This window comes from Lepisosteus oculatus, chromosome 17 (genome assembly GCF_040954835.1).
Source record: "Lepisosteus oculatus isolate fLepOcu1 chromosome 17, fLepOcu1.hap2, whole genome shotgun sequence".
NCBI lineage: Eukaryota > Metazoa > Chordata > Actinopteri > Semionotiformes > Lepisosteidae > Lepisosteus > Lepisosteus oculatus.
In genome coordinates, this window is record NC_090712.1 from 15923325 (window position 1) to 15941867 (window position 18543).

Consider the following 18543-nt stretch of genomic DNA (forward strand, 5'->3'; position numbering starts at 1 on the left):
TTGAAAGAATAGCTAGAAAGGTCTTGACGATTGAACAATTAAATCCTGACAACGATGTACATACAGTACACGCTACTTCTTAAATTAAATAGCAACGTTATGGTTCCCGGTCTTAATACTTTTGATTTCAACAACAAAAGGAAATACAATACAAACAAGAGTACATATAACATACCAATAAAATCGTCAGGGCTACGTATTGCAATACAAATACACTCTATGAAAACCATTTAAACTGTAAATAAAGATAAGGTCCGCACAGCCATCATGTTTTTACATTTCGAAATAGTCTGCAAATACCCCTTTACATCTATTTTTAACTGTTCAAACAGGACTCTTCTCAGACCATTTCACTTTATGTATTTAATAACGTGCCCCCATTCTTAATACTGACCCTACATTCACAAGTTCCGCTAATCAAGGAGCTCGCCGTACGTCAGTGGTCACATGACCTTTAGTGGGCGGGCACTAGATAGGAAGTGATGTAAACGACGGATCTAGAACCAAAACAATGCTATTTAAACTTGTATAACCCTTTTTTTAATCAAGATTCAAAAACCTAGATTTACCATATTCTTAATGTATCCCAACACTTTTGATCAAATGTTTGCTTTTTGTAAGGTTCCAAAGCATGCATTTTTTAAGGAATGATAATTACTGGACTTTGGGATAAATTGACTTTTCTGTGAATACTAATTGATATGCAGATATTTCATAGTAATGCGATTTTATATCTGCAATAAAATTGTTTCAAACGAATGTAACATTTAATTGTTTCAAACGAATGTAACATGCAATACTATTTACTTGGACACTAACATTCTGTTGCAACGGCAGATGGTAAGACAATACGAAAACAGGGTATAGACTTCAGGGTGGACCACAGGCATTGCACAGGTTTTGGCAGTGACTTCATTCTAAGCAAAATCCTTACTGAATTAGCACGACTTGTTGGTGAATTAGACCTGGCAAAAATAACCCCCTCCATGAATATAGGTTCTGTAGTTAAGCTTTACATTTCCCAATTCAATTCTTTAAAAACAATCGGTGAGAGACCGTCTTTATTGATATTTCCAGTTCCAACCACAACTGGAGAAAATCTGTGTAGGTCTATATCCAGCCATCTCTGCTCTCTGCGATCGATTAGTCTACCTCGGTGCAGCGGAATGCAGGTGAGGCGCTGACGTCGCCTTCAGGTGAGCTGGCAGCGCTCCTTCGCATCCTGATTGGAAAATGGCCGCTGCGGTCCGGTGGGCGATACAGAGCAGCCCATGGAAAACCAGACTGTGGTTTGCACTGCTCGCAAGGATGCTTCTGTGGGCTACTGACCGTGGAGCTGAAGCTACCCCTGAGCCAGGGCAGTGGACGTTCACGGTCGACAATGTAAGTACTTTGAGGAAGAAAAGCGAAAGGGGAGGCTGGCAGGGAGGGAAGACCGCTGCAGACTGAGCCTTGAGTTATGAGCCCGGTGCTGCTTGCAAATCCGACCCCGCTGTTGGAATCACAAACAGGCCCCGCCAACGCCGCATAGGAAAGGACTGGCATTGCAGATTTGAGCAAAGCGACAGAAAAATCCAACGTTACTAGCAAACGTCCGGATCTATTATCAGTAGCATCTAGAGATAAGATGTTTTCGTTAAGTTAAGACCCTTAATATTTGATTTTATCGGACCTTTAAGACTTAACATGTCATGAAACTCCTCACAAGTGTCACGGATGTGCAGGACTGTTTTTAAAATGCAGCCCCAGAGCCGAACTCTTTGTAAAATTTCTGAATGAAGCGAGGTGAAGGTGTGCAGAGAAAGAAAAATAATTAATGTAGGAATGCAGGACAGTCCTTTTAGCTGTCTGTTGCTTTTGCTTGAATTTAGTGTGGATGCAAACGTTTTACCGATATCGCAGAAGTTTTAAATTTAATCCTATTTTTAACAATGCAGAAAGGGTATAGCTCAAGACAGGACTAGTCTGGTTCCCGTTACGTTACGAGCTGTCATATACCGTGTCCCTTGTCTGAGCAGTGCTGCCTGAATTTCTGTGCCTCAGGCTGTGCATTGAGGTTTTATCTTAATTTAACAGCACCGTTATTTTAACAATAGTTATTTAGTTTTGTCTAAAAGATTACATTTAACGATATGACGTTATTTTTCAAACGTTTTTCTTTAACGAACATTAGAAAAAATTGCTGTTACTGCAGATACAGCAGACTAGTTTATTGTAGTTTGTTTTAACTCATTATTCATAGTCATATTTTGGTCGTAGAAGGTTACACTATTAGTAGAAGGTTAAAGTATTAGTACTAAACATGTATATTAAGACTTAGGTTTAATATGCGGCAAGTTTAGTATTTTTTGTAAAGATGGGTGGAGAGCTTTCATACATTTATTTTTATTAAAGGAAGATCTTTAAATTTACGTTATAACATGAAGTCTTTCAAAGTAAATTATTCATGCCAGGTTCCCCTTTTACCGCTATGCCTGTGACAGTGCAAGTATCCGATTACAGAGCCAGCTAACAGATGCCGGAAATACTCTTGGGTCACGTTGATCCATGTCATGTGTATTCTGTGTAAATATGTCATGTGGGAATTTAAGCCTTGAATTGTGAACAGTGCTTTCTATTATATGGGTTTTCGTACTGTAATTCCACAAAATGGCAGGCAGTTATGTGTTTAATTTAGTTTTCAGATCCCTGGTGTGCAGCTAGAAATCTGGACTATCCATCCATTTTGTCACAGGGGAGCTGTTTAGCAACCACCAGGCTAGCAACGCATGCTATGGAGGGGACGCCAGTCCATCACAGGGCACGCACAGACCCAAACATATACACTCGCCCTAGGGAGATCTTTCCTTGAAGCCAATTAACCTACCAGTACGCTTTTGGACTGTGTGGAAACCAGAGCATCTGGACAAAACCCATGTGAACACAGGCAGAACATACAAACCTCACACAGATAGCACCCCAGGTCCAGCATTGAACCTATGACCCCACCACTGTGACGCAGCAAGACTAACCACTGTGCCAATGAGCCCCCCTTATGTATAATAATTTTGAACAAAAAAAATACTTTGTTGTATTAGACAAGAGTTGTTTAGAAGTGTAACTGATACCAGTTCATATGAAATATCGGAGCTTGTTAAAACGTGTACTCACATTAAAATGTAGTGTAATATTGTTCCTGAAAACCGGTATGGGGAGAACAGTGAAGTTATTCATAGCGCAGAGAGAAAATTGAGTACTGATTTTTTTCCATTCTTAGTTACCATTCCCGTTTGTTTCAGACTTCAAGGCCACTGCTCCTGCAGAAATCCTTGTTTGAAAACACCGATATTTACCTTAAAGGTACAGTATGTGCTCTTGGGTTCAGCAGAGAAAATGTATACATTTTGCACGTTGGAGTGACTTTTGCAAAACAAAAGGTCAATGGTATATTTTTATTTCACTTCACAGTAATGCTGTTTGGTACATCCACGTCTAGGCTGATTTTATGTAATTGTCATCCATCAGGTTTCCAATGAATATGATATAGTACTGCAATAACCGCTAAACTTGTTAAACAGTAATTATTGACTGTCTAATGGATTCTCGTTAAGCAAATATGGATCTTTCTTGGATTCTGAAACCATTCCTTAGTATACCAGAACTTACTCTCCAAAACAGTTGCTGAGTTTAGTCACTGTTAAAATATAGTTATTGCCAATCATTTTGAATTGTATTTTAAAGTTTGTTAAAAGATAGATGTTCGTGAGTAATTTCAACAGTTGTGATTTTTTAATGACATCTCAGTATTTCTTACTCAGCAAACATCCAAAATATTGCATCACCAAGCATTTTCCGTGGTCTCTGTTTCGTGTTTCACAGTGACAGTGTTTAAAAAAATTACACTTTGTTTATAAAAAGTTACTAACAAATGCTTCTTTATTGCATGACAACTTAGCGATGTGTTCATTGTCCTCTGGGTAAAGGATTGTGTATCAGTGTAAATTTGTAGATATATTTTAGTGGTGATTATATTACACCACAGCTATAGTGTTTTTAAAATAATATAAATCAGGGAATCTTTTTTAACAGTTTCTGAAAATAAATGTGCGATATTTAAACATCAACTGGTAAACCAAAGGACTGAAATGGCTTGTGATCACAAAGCAGCATCTCCTATCAACTGTGCATGTGAAGCTGATGTTAAAGTATACTCGGTGACTAAGATGTGAAAGATATGTGAAAAGTGTAAAGCTCATTTTGTTTTAGAATTAAAAGTTGTTTAGTTTTTTAGCTACAAAAGAGAATTGTCGAAATGCAAACATTAATGTTCTTGTGACAAAGAGTGAAACTATGGAACATGCATGTTTCTGTACTGGATGTGTGTGCTGGAGTGTAAGTAACTCTTCTGTCCTTCAGAAACATATAGCTCTGTCAGCATGCGTAAGCTGCAAAGAAACTGTTGCTTAATTTCTGATCCACTAAATTAAGTTAGTTGGTCTTATTATTAAAAAAAAACCTGTGTGTAAAGACTTTCGGCTCAGCGGGTGTGAAGTTTGTATGTAAAGCTGAGTAGAATCATTTGGTTTAAATGAATGAAGCATTTTTAAAAACGTATTAAGTGTTGTAAAATAAAAGGATACTTTGAGTACATCTTAAATTGCTTTTCTCCTTATTCTGATGTCTTTTTTTCAGTGAAGTCCTTTCATTGTCCGGAAGTGACGAGATTAACAATCAAGTGGTATCTAAAATATTACCCCTGTCACAATGAGTTTAACAATATTGATGTAAGTAAAAGACTAACATTTTCTTGAAATACTACTAAACAGACTTCCTTCCTAAGATAAGTTATACACACTATACATCTGATTGAATGATGTACAGTTAGACCAGTTTTGAAGTGTTTTAATGCAAGGAAATGTATTTTTTATAAATAAATATGAAGAACATGACATAGTTCAGCATATCTGATACCAGTATTCATTAGTACAGAGTATTAATCATACAGTGTATCTCTCAGAAAGCCTTAAAATATTAAGTCTTCACGGGTGTGATAACATTCCTCTTAAAATTTTAAAAAAAGGGTGATGTGATGTTTGTAATTGGTGTTTTAAAACTGAAATGAAAGCAATTATTATATCTACCTTTATCCTTCTTTCCTTTTCTTAGGAGATGTATGATAAAACATATCTCAGTCGTGGAGAAAGTCTTGATCCAAACCCTTTTGGAACAGGAGAGTATATTAATCACACATACCATAATGTTGTCTGCCATAACGAGCTGCAAGTCTTTCCAGTGTTAAATGTAAGTATATTAAGTTCACTCCTTTGAAAAGTTTTACATCCATTTGTCCTTTTTTGCTTTGAAGAAAGGACATGAATAGAGCCATGGATTTTGTTTGTCTTTATAATAGTGTTTCAATTCTTATCCTCCAGGTGTCTCCATAGTCTCTCTGATTAAGCAAACCTAAGCAGGAAAATATTATTTAAATTCAATGAAGTCATATGTTTAAATAAAAAAAATAGTGTCTGAAGGGGAGCATAGGGGCTAATTAAGAAAAACATTCATTGAGTAAAGCATGCAAAATTATGAATCTGGTTTACTGTACATTCATGTCACAAAATGTCACATTTCACACTTAACTGCAGTTTAACTTTGGGACACACTTGAAAGTCACAAATAGACTGAAAATTAACATAACAAAAACATGCAACACAAAATGTTGATATTGAAAGAAATGAGGCCAAGGCCACCACAAGAAAGTCTGGAACACCGATTCCTTGTAATATCTGACTTGACAGAGGCATGTGTCTGTGTTTTCAACTTTCACTTGGAAAGAAACCTGATAACCCCAAGCTGTGTGCATGCCATAACAAACATAATAAAACATGATTACATTTCTTTCATAGTTTGGTTACATTTCTTTTTACCCAACGGAAGAACTTTTTTCCAAAACATCCTGAAACAAATGCTTTAAAAAAATAATTTAGACCTTCAGTACAACATAAAACTTATTGTTCTAAAATGTCCCTTTACAGTACTTGTATATTTAAAATTCCAAACTGCCACTTTTATTTTCAGAAGAGTAATTCATTGCCACGTTCAATCTTGCCACCCTCAGCACCTGCTGAAAAGGTAAATGGATGTATACTTTTGTATCAGATGAAAAGGAATGAATCTGAATTAAGTACATATTTTAATTTTTAAGTGTATTTAAATTCTGGTATTGTACTTAACCACTGTTGTGTTTTTGTTACCCACTAAAAGCTAAATGCAATGAATCAATAATCAATCCATAATAATCAGCTTTTATCTTATTTATCACAAATTCCCTTCTCTTTCAGCAGGCCATTAATGAATGCAACCAAATGAGTGCATGTTGATGGAAATCTTTGTGTGTTTGTCTCTGTAATAATTTTTCCCCCTCTTCTTTCAGTACACATTATCTTCTACACGGACACAGAATGGAACAGCTGAATTTCACTCTCTGGTAAAAGCCCTGAGCAGTTACAGTATTTATTCAGTGCATGTGTAGCATATTATTTTACTTGGTAATAATTCAAACTGTTTTTCAGCTAGTTATGTTCAACAATATTGACACACATTTTTAAATCAAACATTTGAGGTTTTTCAAAAAGCATTGTGAGCAGTGTCAGAAATTGGAACCATTATTTAATGAACTGTTTTGTTATTTAAGTATTGTACATTTTTAACATCTAAGCACAGGGTGACATTTGTGGTGACAGATTTCTCATCTGCCAGCATCACTCTATAATTGGAGATGGTATTCCGTAAGAGCTGCTGTGTGCTCTGACCCTTCACGCTGTTTAGATAACTGGGTCTGTAAGAACTCTTAAATTTTAGCACTAACTACTACTTTATCTCATTGATATTAATGTGCTTGGATGTTTGCTTTGCCATATTCTGGAGCTCACTTTTTTAATATTTACAAAAATACAATAAACCCTCCCTTTACTGGACTTGTAGGGGAGGAGGAGTATGTGGTATTGGTGGGTATCCATTAAATTAATGATGAGAGATTGTGACCTCACAAAACACTGATATAGTTTCTTTATCAATTTTTTAAAGCCTTTTTATATTTATTCTAGCGTTTTAATGTTGTTCAATTATGTACATGATGTCTAATGTTACATCTCCCTGTGTTAAAGTTGAATTTTCATGCAATCATTCTTCAGCCGTGATGGGAAATCAGTAATGTACGGTGTAATGTAAAATACTTTGCTACGTTAATGGTATTTTACAACTACTTTCCTACTTTTATTTCTGCTATACTCATAATTTGTCCTGAAAAAAGTATATTATAGTGAATACCTCAAGAAAACCATAAAAGTAATACCATAAACTCTGCTTTGGGTCAATAATTATGGAGAGATTTGTACTTAAATGAACTACTTTACTGTATGTCCGGAATTGCAGGGTGGTCCGTTAGTGTTTGCAGACCACCCCCCCACCAGATTTTGTCTTTAAATCCAGTGTGTGTTAAAGAGAGGGTTTACTGTATAAAAATATTTGAGGCTAAGAGAGCCCACAACTGGTTCTTTTGGTATATTTTATTGGTATACTGCAATTTGACTGCTCATCCCAGTAACAAGCCTCTCTCTTTCTCTGCACAGTTCAACCTGTGGATAGAAGTGGATAGACCTACATAAAGATTTGATTTTGTTTGCTAGTCTGGGTGCTGACCGGTAAAGTTGCTTGTTCATAGCACAGGTTGAGCTTGGTGGCTCAGACGTGAAAAATGAGCTTTTATGGTTCATGTGACTATCAGAGTGTAACCAGGACTATCAGGCAGTAAGAAGTGGCAGAGCACTACTAGGGTAGGTGGACATTAGTCAGCCATGGTCCTCAACAACTCCAGTATTGTGCCATGCACACATTTGTATACTCATAACAGACCTTGGTGTTACTAAACTTGGATGTTGTTTCTTCTGTGCAGACATAGGTTCATGCAATCCTCATTCTCTCCTTAGGAGGATGTTATAGTCACAGCATGGAGAGATGGGCCGTATTTATTAGTGGTTTCTTTTAAAACATATGATGGAAAAGCAAACTGGAATTTGTCAGGTAACTATCTTATTAACCAGATTGCATGTGATCTGTTGTAAATAAGTAATGTAATAAGGAAGTCTCAACAAACTAAAAGTCCTGAATTGTGACCCATAAATAGCCAAGGAGCAAAAAACAACAGAAAAGTTTCTGTATAAGTGTGTGCCTTACTTTTAAGTGATTCATGTCTGTGTTAGTAGATATGTTACATTGATAAATCGGTTTCTCAGTACTAGTTGGAAGGAGTTTGAACACTAATGTGGTGTAACACTTGTTCTTTTTGAAAATAAAGCAATCCTTTTCTTTTAGTGCAAGTAACTATGAAAGGCAGCCATGGATATATATCCGTTACAGAATGGCCACTGATGATTGTAAGTATTTTTTCTCTCAAGTATTTTTTCTCCATATATTATGTTTTTTTCAGTCATATATATTTTTGAATCCCTTCAGCATGCTCACTTTATTTAACATTGATGTTTGTCAGAAACCTCCTGCCCCACTGAAAGCTTTAAACGTCATGAAACATTGTTCATACTGCATTGCTTTGCTCTTCCGTAACTATGGTGCCTTGATTAGTGCTGTTAATCGGTTCCATGGGTCAATATCCAGGTTCATTCTAATATGGCTCCTATGAAGTTCCTGGCACCTCCCAAATTTGTAATAGATTGCTTAGAACCACCATCTTGGGTATTGCTGTTAAGCACAGCAGTACATCAAATAGACCAGTACAAACGTGAAAAAAGCAGAAAATCATTCATTTAAATGAGTCGACCCTCTCTAGTGAGCCATATCGGGGCCTGTCTGTTAGCTGCCCACTGCTGGACTGAAGGAGGTGCTGCTGTGTTTTGCTCCATCTCTAGGTCAGAAGCATTTGTATTCACCTGCAGAAACACCTGTAGCTTTCCTTTAGTGCTTGTGTGCTAAAGAGCTTCTCAGTTTCAATCACATCTTCCTCAGTTTTTCTCAGGACACTATTTGTTATTTCTAATTTCTCTCACAATTGGCATAAGGTTGCAGGGAACTGGAGCCTGAATTAGATGAACCATTTAGAAAATGGATTGATGGATGCCTGGATTATACACATCAATAAATATAAACAAACAGTATATATATGTAGGTACAGTATAGTAAAAACTTTGTTGCACCATAAGCTTTGTCTTATGCTTGGTTTTTTTTTAATTACATTTTCCTAGAGTGTTAACCAAAATAGTGCTAAGCTGGGTACCGTTAACTGAGGCCCCATAAAATTGACTTTCAAAATCACTGCCTCCCCTTGTCGGTTTTCTGGTAACGTCACAAGCCTCTCACAGCCTGTGTTTTTTCATCATTGATGAGATGAAATTCATTCTCTTATGAAACATTGTTGATTCATTTTAGTTCTACATGGTGATGTGCATCATCTACATTCTTTATGGAGTGCTGTGGTTTCTGTGGTCAGCGTGCTATTGGAAAGATCTCCTGAGGATCCAGTTTTGGATTGCTGCTGTTATCTTCCTGGGAATGCTGGAGAAAGCAGTGTTCTGTGCTGAGTATCAAAATACCAACATTGTAGGGTCAGCATGTAAGCTCCATTGTTTTTTCTAGACAAAGGGTTGCTGAGCACTTTATCATGAAATTTAAATACTGACATGAACCTCTCCGTTTCCTTATTAAGATCCTGCTTATTTCCTTTGTCCTCTTCTGATGCTAAGAAAGATAAAAAATGTGCCAAGCAGCTTCAGTGATGTAGTTCTAAGGACTGTGCACAGAAGGGTAGAGTTAAGACTCTGGCTCTGCAACTTGTTCTGGAACTGGAAGTTTGTGGGCTCAAGTCAGAGTGGGGCAGTACAAGTTGTTTACTTGAGCAAGTTACAGTACGTCTTTCCAATTGCTTTTGTAAAGTACCCAGCTGTATAAATGGGTACACAAGAAATTTGCTATGAATAAAAGCATCAGCTAAATGCCCACCTCTTTCATACCTTAGAACACCCTTCTTTAACCATATACAGTACATGATCTGCCTCCTGAGTCCTTAGATCTGACAGCACTTGAAGATAAGGCAGAGAGTGTCATCAGCAATTTGAATGTGCTCTTTGCAGGTATTGAATATGTTTTATGTCTCTCACAGCATGATAAATCAATAACAGCACTGGATTTGAATACCAAAATGGAAATTGAGTCTACGTTTTGAACATTTAATGTTTTATGTAGACCTTTAAGTGTGTGCACATATACTGTATTAAAACTAATATCTAGTTATTGTTCTTGATTACTTAATCTTCTCAGCGCAAGGACTGCTGATCTTTGCTGAACTTATTTCTGCACTGAAACGGACATTAGCACGGCTACTGGTGATCATTGTGAGCCTAGGATATGGAATAGTCAAGTAAGTGTCTGACAGATCTTTTATATTTACTGTATCACCATCATGTGTCACAGTGGTCTAGTGGACTTGAATATTGATCATAACCTAAGTATTTTGAGCTTTATATTTCTCAGAATTAAGTCTTATTTTTTTACACACTCCAGGGATGCCACAAAATCAGCAGAGAAAACACAAGAGAAATATTTAAACGGGAAGTGGCAAGCAGCCACCTCTAACTTTGCGGTCAGCATTGCATTCATTGGCACACAAGTGACGGATCAGCCAAGCAAAGCCATATTAGTCATAAAATGTGCATGCCTCTCTGTGGGGGGAAGTAAAAGTCCACTGTCAACTTGTACATAAAATTCTTGCATCTTTTTATGTTGCTTCTTTTTGAAAGACCTTTTTTGCACACTGCCTGTAATTTTCTTAATTTTTCTGTCCATAACAGGCCCCGACTAGGAACAGTGATGCACAGAGTTGTTGGGTTAGGAGTTCTCTATTTCATCTTTGCAGCTGTTGAAGGAGTTTTGAGAATAACAGGGGTAAATTATTTTATTTTATGCGATTGATGAAGTGGAAAAATAATTATACTAATGTGTTAATATATGCTGGTATATATATCACTATCCTGATTATAGAATGTTTAAGTTGTTTTGTAATCTATTTTTTGCTGTTAAATATGAAATATATCGATGCAAAGCCAAGTCTCTCAATAAGTTTATGGTACTGGAATCTTTTATGTCTGGAGTACTGAGCATCCTTGCTTAATTTCAAATTTGTTTTCCTAATTTGAAAGGGTCGCGATAATGCTCCTGCCCTCATATCAGAGATTGTGTTAAACATGTTTAATACCGGCTTTGTGTGGTTCATATCCTTTTCAAAATGTTTTTGGGACATGGAAAAGTGAAGGGATTTAGTTTTTTTTAAAAAGCTAATGCAGCAGGAGTTTTATTAAATAATATTGCTGTGAATAGACTATTTATTCACAGGGAAAATTGGGCCACAGTATTTTCTGAGAGTGTTCATAAAGAAGGCCATTTCAACTTTAAAATAAGATGTAGTTTTCAGGAGTTTCAGACCTTGCAAAATACTTAGAAGAATCAGGTGGAGTGTTTTACACTATCTGCATGCATGTTTTATACTCTTCCAGTGTAAATTTTTTAACAATCCAGAATTTACCACAGCTCTGCCACTGAATTCCTCAGTTTCACATTTTCTTTCTTAGGCAAAAGATTCTGACCTTGCCCTTCTTGCCAGTATTCCTCTGGCTTTGCTTGACTCTGGTTTATGCTGGTGGATATCCTTTTATTATGCTACTTGTTTCTGTCAGTTGCTTGTGTTGGTGCCTATATAAATACAATTTCTTTTTCTTTTTAAAGATTTGATTACAGTACTGGCTTCTTTACTCTTTACTTTAGTTATGAAACTGATTCAACTGGGGTAAATGTCCTGATGGTGAAGTATTACAAGCGTGTGTGGTCAAACTACATCTTAGTGTTATGCATTTTAGGACGCTGTTTTGTTTTTTCCTTGACCATTTTCCACATATTTGTCAGTTTGGCTCAAACCCTAAAGACATTAAAATTAAGGAGAAATCCAGTGAAGTTATCTCTTTACAGGCACTTTACAAATACATTAATATTTGCAATAATAGGTAAGTATTCCAGTGCAATAATTCATTTGAATCCAAAATATTTGGATGCACAAAGAGCTAATGTCCGTTTTCTTTTTACAGCTTCAATAATTTTCATGATATGGACAACAAAAAAGTTTCGATTGGCAGATTGTCAGTCAGTGAGTACTGTGAATTTTGACAGTTCATATCACGTTGATGTTGGTAAGACAAGTGTCTTACTCACTATTGTAATTATTTAAGGCACTACACAGCACTATATGATATTTTTTGTTAAATTAAAAACTTTTAACTCCTGGAGAAAGTTTATTTAATTTCTTGTGGATTCATTATTAAAAATGAGTTGGGCAAGTATTTTATGAATGGGATGAGGCTATTCAGCTCATCCTTCTCATTTGGATGCTAGTTGTGCATTAATCGCATCAATATGTTGCTTGAGTGATCTCTGGTAATGAGATTCAACACCATGAGTAGATAGCTTCTTGTATTCAAATCTCTACAACCCTGTCGTCTTAATCACTTAGTTTCTGCTTTAATCGTTCTGTGCCTATTGGTCTTAACAACATTGACAAAGCTCTCCTTTAATTTTCCTTTAAAGATCTTACCTGGATCATGTCCTCTTGTAGTGTCCTTTGTTTAACACACAAGATATTTCAGTTATTTTAACATTCGAAATGAATGGACAACAGAGGATCATGATACTAATAAATGGAATGGTAGCTTTTACTGGTATAGATTGGTATTTATGGATGTGTTTGCACAGTTTGTGGTTATCATACCCAATAAAAACCCCCCAGTTGAGTGGACACAACACATATATTACAGCTTTTGAAACTGGGATTTATTGGAGAACTAGGCAAGATCACATGATCGGCAATGTGCTTGCAATGGCCTGGCTGTAGACTGGTACAGCTGGAACTGGAGTGGGCTGATATTGGAACCAGAGGGTTCTGGCACTACTCTTCACCCCTTGGATTCCTCAGGCATTTGGGCACCAAAGGGACTGAAATGTAGGGAAATAAGCTGTAATGTTTGTATATGTAGAATTTTTTAACTTCCTTTTTTAAAATCTGCCAGGCAAGGTATGTCACTCTTGTTTGTATTTGAATGCATTATTAACTAAGAACCAGTGGTTGTCTCCTCCATTGAGATTAGAGTGTGGTCTCACCTATAGTGGACATTTTTTAATGAAATTGGATTTCTTTCTTCCATGTCTATTTTTGAATGCATTAGGCTTGGTCAGTTTTAGTAAGTGAGTATGTGAAGTCTGGATGCAATTGTGGGATCTGGAACTCATTTTCAACTGTACATCACATTATGTAGATATTGGTGCTTTGTGTCTTTGCATTAGTTGTGTTTTCAGTGTTTTTAGCTACAGCCTGTTTATTTCTCAACCACGAAAATGTTCACAGTATATTAAAGAAGTCATATGATGTCATTTGGTATGTTCTCAGTGGGAATGTTTAATTATGTGTTTTTCGTACTCAAGCTGACGTCAGAACTGACTGACTATTATCCAACATCTGTTAACTATTACAACCTCCCCAATGTGTAACAGTATGATACTGTAAGTTTTATAATATAGTGCTTGGTAGTTCTTTAATGCAGCATATCATCCATGTTTACTTCAAAGTCAATTTCTTTGTGTGTCTGCAGGACTGGAGAGAGCTTTGGGTGGATGAAGCCTTCTGGAGATTCTTGTTTTCCATCATACTGTTGGTAATCATGTTTCTGTGGAGGCCATCCGCAAACAATCAGAGGTCTGTATACAGTATAAATCTGAATGTTAACCAAAACCCTGTGCTGGCTGCCTCCCTTTTAATCTTAAATTAAATGTGCGTTTATTTTTCCAAAGATATGCATTCACACCATTAATGGATGACTCTGATGAAGAGATTGAAGAGTTTTTGCTGTCAGATAATTTAGGTAGGTTCTGCGAGTATTGCGATGTACCTGATCATATAGTTGTGGGGGTCTGTTACAAAACAGCCAGAGATATATGTGAAACGTGAGACTTCGAGATGGTTCCAGAACTCGCTGGATGAAATTTTGGGGATCAAGAACAACCAAACCAGCCTAATAGGAATAATGTCCTTTCTTCCTTAGAAACCCTTCTAATGCTGTTCTACAGGTATATATTCACTTGGTTTGGTACAGCTATTAAGACAATGTTTTAGTTTTTAATTTGGCATTTTGTTTAAATAGGCTTATTCTCCTGGATCTGCATCCGTCATACTAAATATAATGCACTACTAAAATGAAAGCAATTGTGGCTCCTATGTCGCTCAGTAGACTCATAGGAACAGGTTGTTTGGTTAAGTGCTCTTTTTGTGGACTTGGGGGTGGGGGATAATCTCCTTCACCTTTCTTACCATCACATAGAGAAACTGTGAAGAGACAAAGGAAACTGCAAAAAATGCATTACCATTGGAGGTAATAACACAATTACAAAATTTAGAGCTTAAATCATTCTAAAATGGACTACCATACACACCATCATTTTAATAATAAATCTGCTGCTATAATTAGTAATTTGGATGATTTCAGAACTGCTACAATAAATAAAAAATTGTGATTTAAATTATATTTTCATTCAGGAAATCTGGTAATCTTAAGAATTAAAATTTTGAATATCCTGTAGGAAAGGGTAAACTTTTGAAAGCTTTGTGTGTGTGTTTTGTGCATTTGTGCTTTCTGTTTCTGTTACTGGAATTTAATATATTGTGTTCATTTTTAGCTGATGGCATCAAACAAAGATCATCAAAAACTGAATCAAATGGGACATCAAACCCTGTAGCTCATCCTGTAAGTATCAGTGTGTCTGAAACAAATTTGTCATCTTTAGGGAGTGATTGGGGGAAGTTTTTGGTAAAGAGGTGGGTAAAATAAAAGCTGTTAATTCCCCCGACCCAATATCCTTCTGTCTGCTTTCCTCGTCCACGGGCAACAGAAGAGCTGCAGTCCCCCTCTTGAATGGAGAGAGGCGAGACAGACTGATCCAGGCAGGCGAGGTGCCTGAGGTAACACACCAGAACCCCTCAGTGAGTGGAGTCTGCAGGGAGGAGGTGACCAACTCCCCCCCTTCACCACCAAACCCCATTTCTCTGCAGGCTCCATGACGAACAACCTGAAGGGTGGACAGGGCTAGAGCTAGTCTGCCTTGGTCTTGTCTCCTTGTTCGCTAGAGAGCCTCCTTGCTACTCTTTATATAAAATTTGAAATGAAGTTATACTGATGAAATTTAACAAGTGGACTTAAGTCTGAGGTTACCTTGTCTTGTTCTCTTTAAAGGATGAAGACTTAAGATGGGTGGAAGAAAACATTCCATCTTCACTTTCAGATGTGTAAGTATAAGTGACTGTGTGTTTTTTCTGTTAGCTAGACTGTTAGGTGTGCTCTCTGAGTCGGGTGTCTCTCGTTCATATTTCTTTTTGCTAAGAATTTAGAACTGTAATTGTACTGTTGACCTCGAATTTTAAAAGATGCCATGTTTCATGCAAATCTGCTTTGCTTTCTCAGGTAATTAGTGTTTTCATTTTACCTTGTCAGTTCATAACAATGCCCAAAAAACATTTTTGCCAATTACAGAGCCCTGCCAGTCCTCCTGGATTCAGATGAGGTAAATTAATCTTATCCCTATCAAGAATTTAAAAAATGCATGCATTTTTTCCTTTTCTTGAAATTTAGGAGCACTAGTGCTAAATATTTTCAGATGTTCTTTGTAGAAATGTTCATTTCCACAACTATATTAATCCTTAAAGAAATCATTCTATCAAACTTTTCAATGCCAAATGTAGCAAAAAAATTAATAGAAAAATATCTACATTTGTTACGCACAACCAGATTAAGAGGTTTCATACTATTTTTATTTGGGAGTATAACCTAAAATTGTTATAATCACGTGGAACAAATTCTGAGGTATTTTTAATATTCAAGACTTTTTACCTTGTTTACTGTTGTTCACTGACATGAATAGGCAGAATGGAGTTTTGTCTCATGTTTGGTATTATCCAAGTGTCACTTTGTAAACTACACTTGTTCAAAGCTGTACCATGGTTGAATGAGCAGTCTTGACTTGACGATACTGCTGCTGTTGTATAGCTCCTTATGTAAAATGAAACAAAGTGGATTGGACCTAATACAAGCAGATGATGATAGGAATAAAAGATCAGTTCTGCTGTGTTGTGGGGCTGTGCTCTGTACATTAGAAACTAGAATTCATATTTATTTTTCTTTCCTTTTGGAAGTAACAAAGATGGTACCCTTAATGGCCATAATAACATTTTTCATACAGTCTAATTTAATGCATAGGTCAGAAATACACTGCATATGCAAAGAGCTGATTTGCTAAATGCAAGACAACCAAATATTTTATGGACTTGACATGCCAATGCTTTTAATAAATAAGTGTGTAATACAAGCACATTGTAATTAGTAACTGTCTTTGTTTTCACCCTAGGAAATAATGACAACAAAATATGAGATGTCGAAGATGGAGTGATATAAACGGCTGTTCTCTGTCAGTGGTTTGCCTGGCAATAATGATGACCAAATATATAACAGATTGCCTGGTCATTTGATAATTTAACTTAACGTAATGAGCCTCTTCAGGGATTGCACACTTTTTTTCTTTTATAAATATCATTCATTCTCCATTTCATTCCTAAGCAATATACAAAATGTTTCCATTATCATTTTTGAAAATGTAGTTATGAATACAGGTGAGGTCTTAAATATTGGATGAAGTCGTAAATGCGCTTTCAGTATTACTGGTGTTCCATGATTTAAATTGGAAATGGGTCATATTTGACAGTTTGTCTAATTTTTGTGGGCCTCACAATAAGGAAAACCTTTTATATGCAAAACTGAGTAGTATGCAGTTCAGGCCAAGCAAGGAAAATAAAAAAAGTCACTTTTTGTTTTCTTTCTTGGACTTTATTTTGCTCTTACATTTTGTCAGTTCTTTGTCCAAAATGGAAGAAAAAAGGAAGGATTTTCTCAAAGCTCCTAAAATACCAAAGCTAGACTTCTATAAAACCAATTACACCGGGTCTATGTGGCTGTCATTTTTATAGCATATTATTTTGTGAGGCTGTGCTGAACAAAATCAAGATAACGTCTGACACCAAGATATTTAACGGTTTGCATTTCCTTTACTGGTGTTTTTCTGCTGTGTAGTAAATATAGTCTGACATAAGTGTTTAATCATCGTGTTTTTGTCTGAGTTGTGTTTTGGAATTATGTTTGGATTTTTGTTCTGCTCCAATTTGAGAGTTAGAAACAAACTTTTTACTCTTTGCATAGCAGAGAGTATTACGTTGTCAGAAAATGCAAAATGACAAGTTTGCATTCTTCATGGTTTTTCTGTTATTTGCCTTTAAAGCTGTTTGAAGTGTGCTTAACCCATTGAAAGCCTTTAGTATAATGGGTTTTTTTCTTTGCTTTTGAGGAATAGTTTACGAAACTCAGTTAAGCCATTTATCACTGATACAGATTATTTCGTCTTAAAGCAATGGTATTATTAAATATGAGGGAACATTTTTTTTTCTCGTTTTAATAAAAAGTGCCTCTTTTAAAGTCAGCCTTTAAAAGTATGTATATTTCACTGTATTGGGAACACTTTACAAAAAAAATAGGTAATTATCTTTATTTCTACTGTACAAATCCAGTAAATATGAGCAGTTCAGTTGAACTTTTAGGAGTACAAATGTGACAGGGAGATATTCTGCAGTTAAAACACATGCCATGCCATGGTTTCTGAGTGAATTGCACACTGCAAATTTTCTTTTTTCACCTAAACAGTGTTTTTATCTAGTGGGTGGTAGGTTCACCAAAAATATTTTTTTCTTTATTATTTATATTTTTTCTCATGCCTTCCATGTTTTACTTTTGCTATTGGTATTGCAGTGATGTATTGCACAGAATATTGGTCGTCAAACGCTCTGCTCTGCTGATGCAGTTGTGTTTCCAGTTCTTTTCCATTTCATTGAATGGGTGTTTTTTCAGTATTAATTAAATTATTGTAAATATGAAATAAAACGGTTTTATTGGAATTCAACTGTTCTGCATATGCACTTTTCTTTGACTGGATGAGTCTTAAAATGTTTTTTGAGGTTTACAAGGCTATGTCTGTTATGTTGTTTTATTTAACAAGAATAAGGTTCCCATCTTATGTTCCTGTGTGGTTCCCCCATTCTTTACCATCATGTGGAACAACACAGGAACATGCTGTAAGATGGAAACATTTGTGTGGTCTCAAAACAGGCTGGACTTGGTAGGAGGTCCACACTGTCTCCTGCAGCTGTGCTGCAGTCTGGTGGGTCACTGCTGATGTGCTCTTTACTGCAGAGTCTATATTCTACAGATCTGGGCTTCATGCTTGATTTTGACACTGAAGATTGTGGTCTTGACATCCTGGAGTTACAGATTGTAAGTATGGTTTGTCCTATTGATAGAATCACATTCTCGGGACAGTCGTGGATTCTTTTAGATCCTCTCTTTTAACCACGTTAACAGTGTT

General features: G+C 36.2%; 1 protein-coding gene across 2 annotated transcripts; it reads left to right on the top strand.

The window, feature by feature from the left end:
• Positions 1–488: 488 nt before the first annotated feature.
• On the top strand, positions 489–18081 carry tmem87b (transmembrane protein 87B). Of its 2 annotated transcripts, none has more exons than XM_069179687.1 (20): positions 489–1383; positions 3279–3339; positions 4672–4763; positions 5146–5280; positions 6058–6111; positions 6413–6466; positions 7968–8061; positions 8353–8414; positions 9421–9604; positions 10309–10408; positions 10839–10932; positions 11187–11257; positions 11935–12044; positions 12126–12184; positions 13680–13783; positions 13879–13949; positions 14761–14828; positions 15315–15367; positions 15612–15642; positions 16483–18081. In XM_069179687.1, the coding sequence occupies exons 1-20, from the start codon at positions 1234–1236 to the stop codon at positions 16522–16524; spliced, it is 1689 nt and encodes a 562-aa protein (XP_069035788.1). In that variant the 5' UTR covers positions 489–1233; the 3' UTR covers positions 16525–18081. The 2 variants fall into 2 exon arrangements, with proteins under 2 accessions (XP_069035788.1, XP_015218474.2); XM_015362988.2 differs by lacking the exon at positions 11187–11257 and adding an exon at positions 11616–11687 and having other exon boundaries at positions 491–1383; positions 11936–12044.
• The last annotated feature ends 462 nt before the right edge of the window (positions 18082–18543 follow it).

What these genes read in the sequence shown, in the direction of transcription:
- tmem87b (XM_069179687.1), top strand. Translation starts at nt 1,234, where the DNA reads ATGGCCGCTGCGGTCCGGTGGGCGATACAGAGCAGCCCATGGAAAACC. An exon ending in CAGAATGGCCACTGATGATT is followed by an intron (nt 8,415 to 9,420) that starts GTAAGTATTTTT and finishes GATTCATTTTAG; the next exon opens with TTCTACATGGTGATGTGCAT. An exon ending in AATACCGGCTTTGTGTGGTT is followed by an intron (nt 11,258 to 11,934) that starts CATATCCTTTTC and finishes GACCATTTTCCA; the next exon opens with CATATTTGTCAGTTTGGCTC.